The 18,796-nt window shown below is 43.4% G+C and overlaps 1 protein-coding gene across 3 annotated transcripts; it reads right to left on the bottom strand.

Annotated features, from left to right (window-relative positions):
* Window positions 1-1,466: 1,466 nt before the first annotated feature.
* LOC114099407 (trem-like transcript 4 protein) lies at window positions 1,467-12,795 on the bottom strand. Of its 3 annotated transcripts, XM_027943726.2 has the most exons (6): window positions 12,521-12,795; window positions 11,979-12,323; window positions 11,518-11,565; window positions 9,893-9,950; window positions 4,190-4,322; window positions 1,467-3,809 (listed from the first exon to the last, which is right to left on the bottom strand). In XM_027943726.2, exons 1-6 carry the CDS (start codon window positions 12,579-12,581, stop codon window positions 3,783-3,785), a joined length of 672 nt encoding a protein of 223 aa, XP_027799527.1. In that variant the 5' UTR covers window positions 12,582-12,795; the 3' UTR covers window positions 1,467-3,782. The 3 variants fall into 3 exon arrangements, with proteins under 3 accessions (XP_027799527.1, XP_027799528.1, XP_071469519.1); XM_027943727.2 differs by lacking the exon at window positions 11,518-11,565; XM_071613418.1 differs by lacking the exons at window positions 1,467-3,809; window positions 4,190-4,322 and adding an exon at window positions 5,300-6,868.
* Window positions 12,796-18,796: the final 6,001 nt, after the last annotated feature.

Here is an 18,796-nt window from a genome sequence, read left to right as displayed (position 1 = left end):
GATATCTTCTTATTTAACATGTACTTCTTTAATCAATTTGAAGTTTATTTTATATTAGGGAGTGAAAAGGGGATAAAATTTAATGTTTTTCCAAATAGTTAGACACGCTCCTTTTCCATTTATTAAGTAAGTCATTGCTTTGGATGGCTGTCTTTGTGATCTACTGAATCTATCTACAAATTTGGACTGCTTCTGGCAAATTTTCCACCTTTATTCACTTCTAGGGCTTCCTTAGGCAGTGAAATCTTTTTTTTTCTCTTGGTACTGAGGCCAAAATCCTTTACCACTGAGTTACGTGCCCAGTCCTTTTTATTTTATTTTATTTTTTAATGTTATTGTTAGACAGGGTCTTGGTAAGCTGGTGAGGCTAGCCTCAAATTTACCATCCTGCTGCCTCAGCCTCCTGAACTGCTGGGATTACAGGCATGTGCCACACTTGGCTGGCAACGCAGTGAAATCTAGAGTGATTCACTGATCCTCAGGAACCAAGGGAATAAAAGATAATAGCTTGAGAAAAACTACCAAGTGCTATAAAAAAAAGAGACAATAATATGAACAAATTTTTTTCCTCTTTTCTTTTCTTTTTTTTTTTTTTTTTCAATACTGGGAATTGAACGCAGGGCCTGTGCATGCTGGGCAAGCTACTCTACCAGCAAATATCTTATAGAGAACAAACTGAGCTATCTGCTACAGAGGAAACCAAAGTCATGAGAAAATGAAAAAGTAAGCACAATCAATATTCTCAGAGAGAAAAATAACAAACATGAACAAGAAATTATGAAAAAAATTAGAGATATAGATTATGAAAAGGAAAATTGTTGAAATAAGGAAATTCATAAATGCAATGACCAGCAGGAAGAAAAATTGGGGATGGAAAGACAGAGTCAAGGAGCACTCCCCAGAGACAGTGGGAAGGAAGAAAGTGATGGGCAAATGTAAGAGAAATTTAAATTGTGGAGAATAGGATCAGAAATGTCAGTATCTCCTCAAAGAAGTTCCAGAGTAAGGGAAAAAAAAAGAGTACATGAAGGGGAGGAACTACTTCACAAATAATACTAAAATTAATAATACAGAATTAAAGAAATATATGACATTTAATGTATAATATATTTAATGTATTCAGAGAATTCCAAATAGGATGAATAATTAAATACCCTACATTAAGACACTTTGTAATAATTTCAAAGGAAAAAAATTATAAAAGTTTCCAGAGAGATAAAATGAATCAATTAAGACCAAGAAAAATAAAATGAATATCAGAATTTTCCATAACAACATTAGAGCTAAAAAGAAGATACGTAATGTAAAAAGTAATAATATGTGGAAAAATTTAAATAAAAATAACACTTTTAGATGTTAAGACATGGAACTTACCACAAGTTTGAAAATGGTAGTGAAAAGAATTAAGACAATTTTGAGGCCACAGATGGAAAGGTAAAAAGTTACAAAGTGTATCTCTTAGCATCTGAATTCATAAAGGTGTATTTTTATTTATTTCTCTTTTATCCCTTTGCTAAAGTTCTTTAAGTGATTCTCATTATTTCTGTACTGTGTAATTTGTCCCAATTTGTATAAATTTAATAAATCAAGGAAGGATTAAGTTCAGCAATATACAACTGAAAACCAGAGTGGTGGATTTAGTGCATGAGTGCTTATGTTTATGTATTACTTTTTAAAAAAAAATTTTTTTAAGTTGTAGACGAACACAAAATACCTTTATTTTATTTTTATGTGGTGCTGAGGATGGAACCCAGTGCCTCACACGTGCAAGGCATGTGCTCTACCACTGAGCCACAACCCCAGCCCCTATATATTACTTTTATTATCAAATTTCCAACAAAGCACAGAAGTAGAGATAGCATACATCTAACCCCTATGGACCATCGCTAGCTACATTTATTCTCACTTCCCACTTGTTTTTCCCCTGCAAGACCAAGCCATAGGTGGTGCTAAGTACTTCAGAGACTCCCAAAAAAGCACATGATTTCTAGTTACCTAGATTTGTGGTTCAGGCAACAAAGCTGGCAGTATTAATTAGATGTCTGAGATTCTGCAACTCAGTTGATCCCACCTGGGTATAAATCCTGAAGGAAGTTTCACATGAGAGAATAGGATGAAGGAGATCCATCACAGGAGTGTTTGCAACACGGAAAAGCGAAGGAAAAACTGCACATGAGCCAGGCATGGTGGCACACGCCTGTAATCCCAGTGGCTCGGGAGGCCGAGGCAGGTGGATTGCGAGTTCAAATTCAGCCTCAGCACCAGTGAGGTGCTAAGCAACTCAGTGAGACCCTGTCTCTAAATAAAATATAAAATAGGGCTGGGAATGTGGCTCAGTGGTCAAGTGCCCCTGAATTCAATCCCTTGTAACCTGCCCCTCCAAAACAAAACTGCACATGTCCAATGGATGGACACCCATCTGGCATGCACTAGGAGGGACGCATTCCATAGAATAAGCTGCAGCACTGAAAATCAGTGCCTGGGTATTGGAAGCACCCAGCCACCAGTGAAATCAGCACGTGAAAAGGGAGTAACACAATTGCTTTTGTGCAAGTTAAAAAATACAGTCACAGGAAAAAAAAATACTGCATATTTTACATGCATTCAAAATCAAGTTTCCATCCCAAATGCATCAGAGGGGTTGCCTTGGTGGGGAGGCAGGTGAAATAGGAAAAGGGGTAAAAAGACTAAATTAAACAAATGAAGCAAAAATGGTGTCTGCACAGATAGGTGATGGTCATGTGGTGTGAGCCAAGCTACAGATGAGGAAACTTCTATACTTGACACCCCAAAACAGAAGGAAAAGGAGATGCATTGTGTTTCATATTCTGTGCTCTCTGGATGGTGTCCTTGTCCATGGCTGGCATTCAGGTAGTATGCAGTAGCTGTTCATGGAGGACACCCATTCTGAGTGGCCAGTGCCCAGGCTGTGCTGCATGTTAAATGTTTGAACTATGACGCTGGCCTTGTGTTGTTCTATGGATGGTATCTTGTTTGTAGGGCTTGGTTTTCTCTTTCAGGCTACGAGAATTCCTCACAGGACCAACAACAGAATATCAGACCCTGGTGGCCAGATCTTCTTTGTGGATGAATATTTGGGCTCCCATTGGGGGAGATTTGGGGCATTTTAATTGCGTCTGAGTTTTTTTTTTCACCTTCTAGGACTTCTTCAGTTTCCAGTCTGCAGATCCCAGCCTTTGAAGTTTCAATTTTATGATTTATATTTAAGTCATTTTATCTCATTTAAGATACCTGGGTGAGAGGAGAGGAAGCCAAGGGAGACAGGTGTGCCATCTTGCTCAGTCGCCACGAGACATTTCAACCCAAGGGTTTGATCCAAGGTCCCGAGGAAGCAAACAGCTCTCCCAGTAACAGAGTCCACAAAGGATCCTGATGCCCAGCTGGGCAAGGAGACTGAAGGAGGGAGTCCTGGGAGAGGAGGAGCCCATGTGGAGTAGGGGAAGATCTCAGCTGAGCCTTGCACAGAGTGGGAGGCAGATAAACTTCCCATGGTTGGTCAGCTTGGAGGGAGGTCAGAGCCAGGAAAATGGATCATAAAGTGCTCAAATCCAAGGTGAGGGTCACCCCTGATGAATTCAGCGACTGGAAGTTTTCTCCTGCTGGCTTTTTCTCACAGAGCTGTGGTGTTCAATGCTCATGGGAGTGTCCAGTAGGGGGCCAGGGGAAGGGAATAGGTATTGTTCCTGTATCCAGAGATGTGGCTGAATGGACCCAAAGTTCTGGGGCCTGGGCTGTGCTAGCAGAATCAGAGACCCCCATCATTACTGTCCCAGCCATGTCCTACGACCCTGAGGAAAGAAGGTGAGGAAGAAACTCATAAATTAAAGTGAATCCTTCCCTACCCCTCTTGGCTGCCCCTTTCTCTTAACCTGTCCCGTTCCCTGATCTCCAATCCTTCTGCCTTTCTCCCTTCTACCTGCCTCCAGCCCTCCTCTTCTTTCCCCCAGTGCCTCCAATATTCTCTGCTCTTCTCCCTCTGAAGACAGAGACTGGGGAAGGGCCAGGGCATGAGCCTCCAGGAAAGCCTCTCTCGTTCCCTGAGGTTCATTCTTTAAGAAATAATGAGTATTTCAATTAGACTCAGCTGTGACTTTCCCCGGCCATCTTCGTCCATTGGACAGAAGCTGGCCCGGCTCCACGGCCACCCAACCAAACCCAGCTCACTCACCCGGGGTCGCCAGAAGCTCAGGAGCACACACAGGATGAAGAGCACCAGGCCCTTGGCCAGGAGGAGTCCATACTGCACTGAGAGCAGGAGCTCAGGGGACGCAGGGCCCGGGAAGGAGGAAGAGCCTGACTCCCTGGAGGAGGGGGAAGGAGGAGAGAACATGGGCAGGGCGTCCTTGTCCCTCTGTCCCTGAGCTAGGATCCCTGTGGCTAGAGCCTAATTAGGTGCATAGGGATCCACCCTGAACTCACTGTGAAGGAACAAAGGACTCATGGGTGCAGACAGGGGCCACAGGGGTCTCTGAGCTGCAGAGGAGCCCTGATCACAGGAAACCCAGGCTTATTGGATGGAAGGAAAGAGAAGAGCCAGGTGTCAAAGCTCAGCTGCTGGGATCCAGAGAGCCAGGGGAGCGGGCAGGCTCCCTAACCAGGTCAGACAGACAGGGCCAATAGGAGGGCCCAGAAACAAGAGGCAATGTGGCCAGACCACAAAGGCAGACCGCTGGGAGGAGGCAGGCCCCAGAATCAGAGCTCATGTACCAGTGCAGGGTCCATGGAGAGGGACTCTTGGGACCCAGACATCAGGGGGCCTGAGTCGTTGCCTTATCTCTGATCCTAAGTGGCTGGTCAGGCCCTGTAAACAGTCTCCGGGCCTCATTTCCTCAGCTGTGATATTTTGCCTGATCTCAGAGATGCTCTGCATCCGCCCTGGCCTGGGTGGGGCTGCCTGGGAGACAGGAGCACTTCCACTTCGCAGCACAGCCTCAGCCTTCCTGGGGCCACATCTCTTGCAACACCCAGTACTTCACAGGGTCCTTACTTTGCCAGTTGAAAGGTGCAAGATGGCAAGTTCTGGTTGACGTTTCTTGAATGTTTTAACAAGTGTGGACATCACTGTATGCCTACTGCCGTTCCCTCTTTAATAAATGCCTTTAATGTGCTTAGACATTTTCCTTGGGGATGCCCGTCTTTGTATATTATAGACACTATTACCACATTCGTTTGAGACATTTTTAATTAATATTTTTCCCAGTCTGTTATCTGCTTGAGAAGTTTTCTCACGATGTTTTTCCATTGAATAATTGATTCCTCATTTTTGCCTTATAGTTTGTGCTTTTAATTTTTTTTTCCTAGATCCCAATTTTTTATTTTTATTTTTTGATTGACATGTAATAGTTGTACACATTTATGAAGTACAATGTGATATTTTGATTCATGTATATATTGGGTAGTGATTTAAAGCTTTGTGTAGAAGTCCTTCCTCACCTCTAGATCACCCAAATATTCATCTGTAGTATTTTTTTTCTATTAACTTAATCATTTCACTTTTCATGTATATGCAACTGGAATCCATCCAGAGTTCGTCTTTGTATATGGGTAGGAATCTACTTTTTTGTTCATTTTTTTCATTTTCAAATAGATTTTGCCAGTTATTTCAAGGATGTTTTCCAAATAATGGGCCCTTTGCTCCATTGGTTTGTATCACCTCCTTATTTTAAGTATGTTCCCTTTATATAGGCAGATCTGTCTGGAATTCTTTAGCCATTTATCAGTTCTGACCCAAGCACTGTGCTGCTATTAATAGTATCACAATATTTTGTAGGATAGAGCCTGTTCTCCATTTTTGCATTTTCATGGTAGACTTAGCAAGTCCTGTATCTTTATGTTTCTGTATAATTTTAGAGAAAATTTATCAAGTTCTTTTTAAAAATTAAACTAAAGTTGAGTTTGGAGTCACACTTATGGACTTTTTTAATTTGCAAGAAATAGAAATCTTTGTAATATTATTGTCTCATTCAAGATCATGTATTATTTCTCTTCACTCAGATCACCCACATCATTTATTAGCAATCAAAGATTGTTCCCCAAAGAGACCTTGGTTAAATTAATTCTCTATAGAAAGTTTAAAGCTTTTATTTCTGAAATGAATAGAATCTTTTTTTTTTTTGGTACCAGGGATTGAACCCAAGGGTCTTGCTTAACCACTGAGCTACATCCCCAGCCTTTTTTTTTTTTTTTTAATTTTGAGATAGGGTCTCATTAAGTAGCTTAGGGCCTCATTAAATTGCTGAGGCTGGCTTTTAACCTGTGATGCTCCTGCCTTGGCCTTCCAAACAGCTGGGATTATGGTATGTATCACTGCACCAGCTAGTATCTTATTTTGATTAGATTTTTTCTAAGATTTTTTTTTTCTTATAATTACTTTTGATTTGGGTCAGTTGGTCTTACTACGTCTGGCAGCCTCTTTCATGAAATCTAATAGTTTATTGATTCTCCCTATTTCTAGGTTAGACGATTTCATCATCTATCTGCATATTTGACAGTTTTGACACTTCTCTAATCTTCTTTCCTCTTACCTATCCTCCTTTCCTGGGAGCAGTGGCCAGGACCTCTAATACTATACTAAACATTAGTGGCATCTATAAAAATCCTTTATTTGCATTTATACTTTCTCTACTCAGTAACATTTATTATAGTCATAAAATACAATGACCAAGTTTTATCTTCCTATTTCTATTTAATTAAGAGTTTTCCTCAAGAATATGTTGAACCTTTTCAGCCTGGCACAGTGACACATACCTGTAATCCCAGTGGCTCGGAGGCTGAGGCAGGAGGATCGCAGGTTCAAAGCCAGCCTCAGCAAAGGCAAGGTGCTAAGCAACTCAGTGAGACCCTGTCTCTAAATAAAATGCAAAATAAGGCTGGGGCTGTGGTTCAGTGTTTGAGTGCCCCTAAGTTCAGTCCCCAGTACCCGCCTCCAAAAAAAGAATATGTTGAACCTTTCCTAAGGCCTTTTCAACATTAGTTGATCTTTTCCCTAGAGTTTACTAATTTGGTTCATTTACATTGATAGAGTTTCTAAAGTTGAACAATCCTTTCAGTCCTGGAATAAACCCCTCCTGATCATAATCCACATATTCTTTTTCGTTACACTATTGAATTCACTCAGCAATGATTATCTTGATTTTGATTGTATGTTCATGGTGAACAGATAGTTTGATTTCTTCTATTTCCTGTAACCAGTTTTAATATTAAGATGACACTAGCATCTTCAAATGTTCTGAGCAGGCTTGGCTTCTTTTCTATTTTCTGCAACATCTTGTATAAAATATAAATCAAGTGTTTCTTAAAAGTCTGGTGATATCTACAAAATCATCTCAAATTTTCTTTGAAGACTATTTATCTAACGTTTCAGATTTTTTTCATATGTACTAATATACTCAAATCTACTTTTTATTGTGTTACCCTTAGACTATTATAACTTAGAAATCTGTCTGCTCCTAGGATTTCAAACAAGAATTTATTCATTAAAATATCTTTGTAGACTGTGTAGTTATTTTCTTTTTTCTTCTCTTTGTTGTTTATTTTTATCTTTAATCATATACAGAAATGTTATATGTGTATATAGTAATATATAGTAATAAGTATATGCTATATATCTTTGTATCGTAATATTTTACCTTAAATTCTATTTTCATTAATATTAATATTATAATTAATATTAATATTACCACAATATTTTATTTCATGTAAGCCAACTTTTTAAAAGCTTTTAGAATCTTTTCTTTTGTAAGAATATGTCTTACAGATAATATATTGGTGGGATTTTTTTTTTAATTCAAGAGCCTGACAGTCTGTGTCCTTATTTTGTAAGTTTAACCCACTTACATTTATATTAGAACATATTTCTGCCTTCTTATTTCATTGTTTTTCCATTTAGTGTGATTTTTTTTTTAAAGTTGATTTTCTACTTTCCTTTGGATAGAGTGTCATTTTGCTGGTTTGAAGGGTCAACATTCTCCAATTGCAACCTTGAACTTGTGACTATCTCTACATTTTGCCTCTCCTGAGACAAGTAGGTAACGTCCTCCCGGGACCTCCTGGTCTCTCTGCCTCACCCCATGTCAACCTTGTCGGGAATGGTACTTTTAGTTGTCACGGATGTAGTTTCCCTTCCTCTTTATTTTGGTTCTCGTTGCCTTCTTTAAGGGCGAGAAAGGAGGCAGGGAGGGAAGGAAGGAACTTTACCAATGTGCTTGGTCACACTTCGTCACCTCTTGCGGCATCTCTGGATTTGGGTTCTTGTCTAAATTTTAGAGTACTTCCTCCGAGAGCGTTTTCAGTGGGGATCTTTGTGTGTGGCAAACCTTCACAGATGGTGGAAGTCCCGAAGTTTCTGACTTCACACTGGAATGACGGTTTGGCTGGATGCAAAATCCTAAATCCAATGTTCTTTCTTCGATATTTAAAAAACATTACTCAATGGTCTTCTTACATCCAGTTTTCCTCTTAGGAAGTCTGATGTGAATCTAATGCTTGTTCCTTTGTTGGTGATCTGAATGCCTTCAGAATTTTCTGGTTTTGATGCTCTCCCATTTCACATAATGCATCTAGAGGTGTGTGTGTCTGTCTGTGGGCATGTCTCCTCCTTTCAATCTCAGATCTCTCCTTTTTCTATGATTCTGAGAAATTTATATTCATTCTTTCTTCAAATATTTCTCCCTTTCCATCTTGTCTTACTCACAGATCTACTTTTTATTGTGTTACTCTTAGACACTACTCACAGGGCTTAATGCCTACATGTTAGTACGTCTATTTTTCTCCTTCATGTCTCTTAACTTCTCTTTGATTATTTTTTTTAAATCTTCCCATCCTTTCCAAAAACTTTCTGTGAAAATTCCTCAACTTTTCTCCAACTCCAACTCAACCCCAACTCCAACTCACTCTCCAGAATAGTATTGCCATTTAGCTTTTTTTGATGGTTTTTGTCCTTGATTTGCAGTTTATGTCTTCTCCTACCCCTTGAGGTGGACTGATCATATTTACTGAGAGTTGTTGTATTGTTGGTTCCTGCAGTTGTGCTTTGGATGGGTTTTATTTGTGTTCGCCCTCTTGTAAAGTAGTAGTTCTTCTCAACTGACAAATTATTTTGGCTTGTGAATTAAGATTCTTTGGGGGTTCTCAGATATTCAGCCTTGCAGAGAACTGAAAGCTAAATCCTTTAGCCTGGTGAGTTTCAAAAGTGCTAAGCCCCAGAACACAGGGCCTCGGGCACCCGTTTGCTGCTATTCTTGCCCTCTGGTTAGGGTTTCACCTTTGAACTCGCTAAGCGATGCATCTTAATTCATTATCCTTCTGTCTTGGAGTTTGGAGGAGGAGGAGAGGGCTAGGGAGTCAGTGTTTACAGGTGATTGATTATCTATTTCCATCAATCTCTTATGCTTTTGCTGTGCCTCAAGGTCCACCAGGGCACCTGAGGGCTGTGACAGCCTATATCTCAGTGAAGGGACGCCCATGGTAGCCTCAATAACCCTGAGGGCAAGGGTCAAGAGCAGAGTTTTAAAATGATCTTTTTACCTTTTGCTAGCTGATATGTCCAGCCACCACTGCCCCCCAGGATGTAGCCACTGTCCGTATCCACCATCGACACATACCAACACAGCCTCCAGTTCCCGCTTTGAGGGGGTTCATTTTATCTCGTTCCAGAAATCCATGTTTAACTGTCATTTCTGCAGTTTCCCCTAAGTTAATGACCTGCCGCCTTCTCTCCATTCCTCTCTACCAACTGTGCATCTGGGTCTTGGGAACTCCTCTGCAGGAGGAGAATTCTTGGGTCTCCTCTCCCTGGTTCCAAAGACACAAGAGCTCTCTCCCTGGTCATCTTTTCCCAGGACTTTCCCTCCCAGGGAGACCCCAGACTTACCCCTGCTCAGAGCCATTGACGGAAGGGCTGGAGGTTCCCTCCGGAGAAGTGATCAGAGCTAAGGAGGACACAAAGAAGATGGTGTCTTCTCAGAGAACCAGAATTGTGGGTGAGATTAGATCCTAAGAACCGTAAGAGGAAGCAGAGAAGGGACAGAACCAGCTTCTCAGGGTCCCTCAGGGCAGGAGTAACTGGGCCTGAGATCTTTTTTTTTTTTTTTTTAATTGACATTTAAAAACATACAAATTTATGGAGTGCCTCGTGATGTTTCAATACATGTGTACAGTGTATAATGTTCAAAATCAAAGTCTACTCCTCAGATGCTTATCATTTCTTTATAGTGAAAACATTCAAAATCCTTTCTTCTAACTTTGTTTTAAAACAGTGCATTATCATTGTCTACTGTCACCCTATTGTGTAATAGAACACCAAAACTTCGTTCTCCTAACTATAACTTAATATCCATTAGTCAGAGTTCTCCAACCCTCCTTTCCCCATAGTCTCTCCAGCCTCTGGGAACCACCTCTCTCTCAACTTCCATCAGATGAACTTTTTAATAATCCACATATGAATGAGATCATATATAGTACTTGTCTCCCTCTGCCTGGATTATTTCACTTAAAATAATAGCCTTCAGTTACATCCACATTGCAAATGACAGGATTTCGTCCTTTTCATGGCCAAATAGTATTTCATTATGTATATGTACCACGTTGTCTTTATCCAATCATCAGTTAATAGACCTTTAGTTTGTTTCCATTTCTTAGCTATTTTGAATAGTGCTGAAGTAAACATGGGAGTTCAGATGTTTCTTTGAAAGACTGATTTCATTTCCTTTGCATATATAGCAAGTAGTGGGATTGCTGGACTGTATGGAAGTTCTATTTTTTAATTTAGTTTTTAGTTTTATGTGGATACAATATCTTTATTTTATTTTTATGTGGTGCTGACTATTGAACCCAGTGCCTCCCAGGTGCTAGGCAAGCACCCTACCACTTGAATTTCCCCAGCCCGGAAGTTCTATTTTTTTAATTGTTAAAGGAAGCTTCATACTATTTTCTACAACAGCTGTACTAATTTACACCCCGCCCCCAGTGCTGTGCAGGGGGTCCCTTTTCTCCACATCCTCAGTAGCACTTGTTTTGATAACAGTCATTCTTACTGGAGAGAGAGGTGATATCTCATTACAATTTTAATTTGCATTATCCTAATGATCACAATGCTGAGTATTTTTTTCTTTTTGGCCATTTATGTCTTCCTTGAGGAGGGAAAAATGTCTATGTGAACAGATCCTAAAATCTTTAAAACCACTGAAGTCAAATCCAAAGGGGAAGAATCTCTCCACAGGCTAGTGGGAAGTGAGGGGCGGGGCTGGGACACACAGGTGCAGGTCTCCAGTGCAGGACTCCCTCCGGGGGCACCCATCCGTCGTGGAAGAACACGGCTATTTTCATGAGTGGATCAGCTAGTGCGAGTTGATATCCCTGTGTCTTAATCCCTGAATCTACCAACCCAGACCACCCGGAGGGTGGAGCACCTGCCTGGTCCCTCCTTCCCTGAATTTGAGGCTCTCTAAGTTGCCTGGTCATCCCTCTTCCTTCCCCTGGCTGAGACCCCACACCTACCTGTCATTGTTGGGAGCCAGGTTATAGTCCCCACAGAGGAGACTGAGGCTATAAAGAAAAGGTAGAGGTCAGCGTGGGAGCCCAGAAGGGAAATGAGTTCTGGCCCCAAGCGGTTGAGGGGAACGAGGGGCCCAGAGATGGTTCTTTGGGACCCCTTAGGCCAGCAGTGACCTGCACTCAGGTCTGCACACCCCAGCTGTTGATGTGCCTGTGTAAGAGAGTCAGAAAGACACCCCAGGCTCCTGTCGCTCAAGCCCTGGATGTGCCTTCCCCCAGCTGGGTCCAGGACTGGCAGGGAGACCAGAGATGCAAACCCAGCTCTGGGGACAGGACTCCTTGCTCCCCCAGAGCAGAGCAGAAGGCCTGTCAGGAATGGGGGTGACAGAGGCATGGGACAGGGATTAGAAATCTTCCCCCCAGGTCCCTGGAGGAGGAGGCATTTCCTCGAGAAAAGTGCTCACCTGGAGACACCACCAGGGTGATGTTTCTGAAGGTGTTGATCAGGTTCTGGGACGAGTTGAAACTTCCACACAAGTAGATGCCCAAGTCTTCCTCCCTCAACTGAGTCATGGTGACGATGAAGAAGCCAGCCTTGGGGTGGTCCCAGATTGTGTGTTGAGCATTTTCAACGGCTGTCAGAGGCTGGGAGGTGGTGACCAGCCTGGTGCACCTGCCAGGAGACCTCTGCCGACACCAGGTCTTCTGCACGTAGGGCCCTTCCTGGGGCGAGGACCAGCACTGCACCAACAGGGTCCCTCCCACCACTTCACGAAGCTCCTCAGGTGTGACCGTCAGTCCCCAGGAGCCTAGAGGAGGAGCCGTTCGTCAGATCCCTGGCCAGACCCCACCACTCACACCGCGGCCCGGGAAAGGGGAGAGGAAAGGACTTCTGCACTCAGAGCATGTCCCCAGAGCCAGTCCTGTGGTCACAGAGCCAGCCCGCTCCGGGCCCCACCCTTGTCCTTCCTCCACTCAGCTCTGTGCTCACCACCTCCCACCTCACCTGGGACCAGCAGCACCAGGGCCACAGGGTGCATGAGCAGGCGCAGGCCTTCCCACGCCATGCCACCCACCCTGTCCCTGTTGGTGGAGGAGAAGAGAATCGGGAGGCCTCTGCGGAGAGGGAGTCAGAAGTTAAAGCTGACCCTGCTCAGCCTCTCTGGGCTGGACACACTGAAAGGTCAGTGCCTTGATTGGGGAAGTTATTGGCCTGGGAAGGCGGGTTCTGTGGGCACAGGGGCCTAGCCTGGATTGGGGGCCACCAACGGCAGAGTCTGTCTCTGGGCCTCCATACCTCAGTCCTGCCCCTGAGGATCCGCCCTCTTGTGACCCAACTTCTTGTGCCTGCCGGCTCCACACCCTCCACTCCCTCTCGCCCCTGCGCTCTGGCTGGAAGGAGGTCTGAGAAGGCCGAGAAAACCGTGAATTAAGAGGCACTTCCTCTTGTCTCTCTCTCTCTGTGCTCCCTATAACTGGTCAGGGCCCTTGGAGCCATGCCCATAGTCCTGGTCATGTCCCCAGAGCAATGCGGTGACCTCATCCCAGGCACAATGGTGTGTTTTCACAGTAAGTTTTGGGGGGTACAGACTTCCATTCCAGGAGGTGTAAGTATGGTCTCCAGGAAGTGGGGAGGCAGGGAGCTAGGAGGAAAGGGACACCGAGAAACGATCATCAGACAAGGACCTGGGTCCCTTGCAGGAAGAGAGCAGGCAGGAGGCTCAGGACCATCTCAGTCAGTGTTGGTCCGGTAAATACCTGAGTGGCCAGGAGGCTGAGGCAGGAGGATGGCAGATTCAAAGCCAGCCTCAGCAACTTAGTGAAGCCCTAAGCAACTCAGTGAGACCCTGTCTCTAAATATAATATATAAAAGGGCTGGGAAAGTCGCCCAGTGGTTAAGGGCCCCTGGGTTCATTCCCCAGTACCAAAATAAATAAATAAATGCATGAAGGAAAAAATGAGGCCCAACTTGGAACTATGGAGCAACAGGATTATAGCCCAGAGTGTAAAGTGGATGACCCTGCGTCCATGCGGGTGTTACCAAGAGCTCCACCATGGTCTGAATGTAGTTCCCCCCAAATTCATGTGGAATGCTGATCCCGAATGGATTAGCTGCTCTTGGTGAAGGGTCCTCAGGGCCCCTCTCCAGCCTCTTCCCTCTTGCTGTGGAGGCTGATCTTAGAGCAGGGCAGTGATCTTACAGCTCAGCTGGATCTTTGAACCTCATCTTTGAACCCACATCCAGCATTTTGCCCTCTACCAAGCAGCCCCCTTCCACCCCAAATATGGTACCTCAAAATATGCCCTTTTGACATAGGGGATTCCTGGTAACTGAAGGCAATTAAAAATCTACAGCTGCAGGAATTGTTCTCGGCCCTCCCTTTAGCTGCCTAGGAGCAGGGCATCAAATCCCCTTTGTCAAGGTGTCCCCTTGTTTTGGAGGAAAGATTTATCTTAGCTCTTGGTTTCAGAGGTTCAAGGTCGATGGCGCCATCGCTTTGGCTCTGAAGCCCGGCGGAGCATCATGGAGGAAGGGCATGGGGGAGGGGGAGCTGATCGGCTCATGGCCTCTGGGAAGCAGAGTGAGAGGAGGGGCCCAGGGGCACACCTCCAAGGACACACTTCCTCTTAGGGCCCACCTCCTACAGCTCCCAATTAATGCCCTCAAATTATTAATCCACCGAGGAAGGAAATCAGAGCCCCCATGATCCAATCACTTCCCCCAACCCCACCTCTGAACATGGCTGCATTGGGACCAAGCCTTCAGCAGGTGAACCTATGGGGAACAATCCAGATCCTCATAACACCCCCCTTACCAAAAAGAGAGGACACTCACCCCTGGAGAGAGCATTGACCCAGATAAGTTTGCATAAAGAGAACTTAACACAATAGCTCTTCCCCTTCCATGTCTTTCCCAATCACTTCCAAAGACTCAAAGCCCAAACCCCCTTCCACTGTTAAGATAGCATGTAAGCCGGTACGGTGGCTCACTCCTGTAGTCCCAGGCTAAGGCAGGAGGATTACAAATTTGAGGCCAGCCTCAGCAATTTAATATAACAAATAAATAAATAAAAAGGACTGGGGATGTAGATCCATGCCAAAGTCCTCTGGGTTCGATCCCCAGTATCAAAAAAAAAAAAAAAAAATCATATATAAGCCCCTGAGTCTAACTGCTTTTTTTTTTGTTTTTGAGTTCTACTTCTTTCCTGTGAACTCCCATGCACATAAAATATGAATAAAATTGTTATCCTTTTTTCCTGTTGATTTGTCTGTTGCTACTTTAATTCACAGACCCTCAGACACCAACCTAAGAGGTAGAGAAACTTTCTCCACCCTGATGCTCCCCATAATTCATCCAAATGGACTGTATCAGGCTCAGGGATAAAGCAGGAGAGAGTCAGGGAAAGAGAAAAAAGAACTTGAGACACCAAAAAAAAAAAAAAAGCCCTTTCTTTTGAGAAACAAAACTTAAAAATAAAAAAAAAATGTGTTTTTCCCTTTAAGAGGAAAATCTGCTTTAATTACATGAAAACTATAATATAAGCAAAGTATGAACGTGTATAAATTTATAATATAAACTCGGGTGCGAAAGTAAGTTGTATAATGAAAGTTTTAATCATTTACAAGCTAAATTTACAAGGAACTGAAAGCTTTGCTAGCTGACCAGTTATGTTGAGCAGAAGTCTATAAAATCAGCGGGTGACATTGCTTCCAGAGGTGACAGGACTGTCCTCTAGCTCCCTGTCCAAGCAGCAGCCACAGGCAGTGTCAGGGCTGACATGGGGTGAGGGTGAACACAGAGCTGGATTTTGATCTTCCGTTGATTTTCATGAAATGCAAAAGCCCTGTGGTCAGTGGCTATCACTTTGAACAGCACTGGGCCAGGTGACAGAGATGACTCAGACCACGCCCTGCCCACCCCATCCCACCCGCTATAAGGACCCACCTCTTTGCTGTGTGGTGTTTGTGAATGTCAAAACTGTGAAGTTATTGGAAGGTGTGTGAGAATATCTTCAGACATTGTCTAAAAGACAGAATCCAAATACCATTGTGCTTCAGATGGGGGAAGAACACCTTCAATAAGATCCCAACAATATAAATCAAAAAGGGAAAATGAATGGATTTAATTACATTGTTGAATGCAGGCTTTCCAGAGAACGTAGCCCCAGCAGAGCTGTCACGGAGGTGACACTTAAGGGTGTCCCAGAGGGAGACTGCATGGCCAGGAGTTATTGAGGAGTCTGGTTTGAGGCAGGCCCTTCAAAGGCGGGACTGGATTCAGACTGGGTAAGGATCGTGATCCCACCGTCCTATCCAAGGGTGCAGTGCCAGATTTTGAAGCAAGAGATTTAAAGAATCTTGGGCGGCCAACTCTCTCTGGGTGGGTCTTCCTGGAGCTTCCCGTAATGGACAATCAAACCATTTCCCTGGATAAGAAAACTCCCAGAGAAAAAAGTGATCCGAATAGCAAAGCTGTGTTACAGACGGCAAGGGGGTGGCTTGGGTACTCAGAGTCCAGACAGAATGTGGGCACAGATGGCTTCAATTTGAAAAACAAAAATGTGTTTTTCCAACATGGTCATTGTGGATGAACAGTCAGGGGAATGATTCCACAAGGACACCCTGATGACCCTGCCTGGGAACACATGGGCCACACCAGGCAAGGCCTGAACAGCAGCTTCTCTGAGGCATGGCAGGTGGCCCTGTGCTCCTCCTGGAACATAAGAGACCTGGAGGCCTGGGAGGCCATCTCCCAGTCACCTCCTGTCTCCCCTGAAGTCAGTTGTCACCTCCTGGTTCTAAAGAGCAGGAGGCTTTTCCTGTCCCTCAGAAGAGAGCTGCAGGGGTAAGACCTCACAGCACAGCAGTAGGGTCTTCTGTGGTTTGGGGGATGGGACCAGGACCACGAGTAGCTGGCGGCGGCGGCTAATCTTCCTTTCATGGTCTATGTAAGTCATAAACTGAATCTGACTGTGGCTCATGGTACCTTCACTGACCAAATCAGTCCAGCCGTGGCCACAGCCTTATCTGCTCTTGGGTGTACTTAAAAGTAACAGGCTGAAAGAACAGGTTGGCAGTCTCAGACCTGACCCTGAAACTGAACCAGGGGTTATTACAAAAACAAAAACAGAACAGCCAAAGAAAGGAAATCCAATTTAAATGGTCAAAAATAGATGATACGCTTCTGGAAACATCCAAATGCTTACAAAGCCCCATCTCATTAATTATGAGACAAATGCTCGTTTTAAGGCCTGGAGAAGTCACTTTGAACATATTGGCTCAGCAGAACTAGCAGGTTGGACAACACTCACTATGGCCAGAGCGTGCGCAGGGGAATCCTGGAGCCCTGCTACAGGAATGTAACGAGCCTGGCTTCTGCAGAACAATCTGGAATTTCTGTGTGGAATAAGCATGTGGAAATCCCACACCCGGGTCTCACTCCCAGAAATCTGCCATGGTTACTGTGTTTTGTGTCCGGTTAATGATACATTTGCTGCCTCGGATGAACTGCTGTTCAGGTCCTGGCTGGCGTGGCCCATGTGTTCTAAGATCATGTTTTGTATATTTTCTTCCTAAAAGCCATATTGATTTCGCCTTTTATCTTGGAGTCTGATTTGAATCAAGAGGGGAGAAAGCCTTTTTTCTTCCCCCTTGTGGATATCCAGTCGACCAGTCAGTCTTCAATTTGAGGTCAGCACCATCTTTCCCACTAAATCAAAGAGACACCTGGGTGGCAGTCGAGTGGCCATACAGCTGTGGGTATTTCCCTGAACCCTCTATTCTGTTCCCTTGGTCTGTCTTGCTTTATGCCAACTGGGCATGTATTCTAGAAAAATTCTCATGTGGGCCCTTCAGCAATGTATTGTGTTGGGTGGGGGGGGGAGTAAATATTTTTAGTTGTTGATGGACATATACTTTTTATTTATTTTTCTGTGGTGCTGAGGATCGAACCCAGTGCCTCACACATGCTAGACGAGCGCTGTACCACTGAGTCACAACCCCAGCCCAAATATATTTTAAAGTTTTGTTTTTCACTTTTCTGTTCTTTTGTGTATGTGAGAGATGGGTGTCTGACAGTAAGGAGTTGAGACAACTTAGGTGCCATCACTAGGGGAAATGAAAAAGTAAAATCTGATGTTTACATTATATGGAATCCTACAGAGTAGAAAAATATTTTTTGAAGCTTTATTTTTTCCATTTACTTTCTAAAACAATTTTATCAATGCATTATAATTATACATAACAGTGGAATTCATTATAACATATTTACACATGCACATAACATAATTTGTTCAATTTCATTCCCCAGTATCTTCTCTTTCCCTCCCCTCCAACCGCCTTGGGGTCCTGGGTCCCCTTCCTTTATTTTACTGGTCTCCCTTTTATTTTAAAAGGTTTTTTGTGTTATTGGTTTTTGGGGGATGGTATTTTGGTACTGGGGATTGAACTCAGGGGCACTTAACCACTGAGCCACACACTTAGCCTTTTTTATATTTCATTGAGACAGAGTCTTGATAAGTTGCTCAGTGCTTGCAAAGTTGCTGAGGCTGGCTTGGAACTCACGATCCTCCTGCCTTAGCCTCCCAAGCCATTGGGATTATAGGCATGCACCATCATGCCCAGCTTAAAGATTAAAATTTATATATGGCAACAAGGATAGTATCAGAAGCATACCAAAATATTGGATAAAAATGTATAAATATAGTAAATTTATAAATATAATTTACTGTCAAAAACATTAAATCATGACTTTCACACAAATAAAAATAAAGACAGATTAAGATCTTTTTCTGGGGGTGTAGTTCAGTGGCAGAGTGTGTGCTTGATGTGAACAAGGCCCTGGATCCTCAGCACCAAAAAAAAAAAAAAAAAAGTTTTTTATTTAACTCACTCAGTAACTCATGCCAGCAGATGCAATAACTTGTTTTTTAAAAAAGAAGTCAAGCCAGACACCATGGCACATATGCATCTCAGGAGACTAAGGCAGGAGGATGGTGAGTTCAAGGCCAGCCTCAGCAATTTAGCATGACCCTAAGTAACTCAGCAAGACCTTGTCTCTAAAAAGGGCTGGGAATATGGTTCAGTGTAAGAAAATATTTGTAAGAAAATATACAAAACATGATAAAGTGCCCCTGAGTTCAATCTCTGGTACAATAAATAAATAAATAAAGTCAAAGTACAATTTATGTGATATAAAGAAATGTTGGAATGCATTGCACATGGAGACAAACTAGTCTTGATTTTATTTTTTCCCCCACAGCCGGGAAAGACAGCATAGAAA

The sequence above is a fragment of the Marmota flaviventris genome, chromosome 6, assembly GCF_047511675.1.
Source record: "Marmota flaviventris isolate mMarFla1 chromosome 6, mMarFla1.hap1, whole genome shotgun sequence".
Taxonomy (NCBI): Eukaryota; Metazoa; Chordata; class Mammalia; order Rodentia; family Sciuridae; genus Marmota; species Marmota flaviventris.
This window is presented reverse-complemented; position numbering and strand designations above follow the sequence as displayed.

Bases quoted from the DNA above. Each gene is read 5' to 3' on its own strand.
- LOC114099407 (XM_027943726.2), bottom strand. From the start codon at position 12,581: ATGGCGTGGGAAGGCCTGCGCCTGCTCATGCACCCTGTGGCCCTGGTG. The intron at 12,324-12,520 runs GTGAGGTGGGAG...CTCCTCCTCTAG, and splicing joins CCTGGTGCTGCTGGTCCCAG to GCTCCTGGGGACTGACGGTC. The intron at 3,810-4,189 runs GTGAGTGAGCTG...TTCTTTCCTCAG, and splicing joins TGAGCTTCTGGCGACCCCGG to GGTCGTAGGACATGGCTGGG.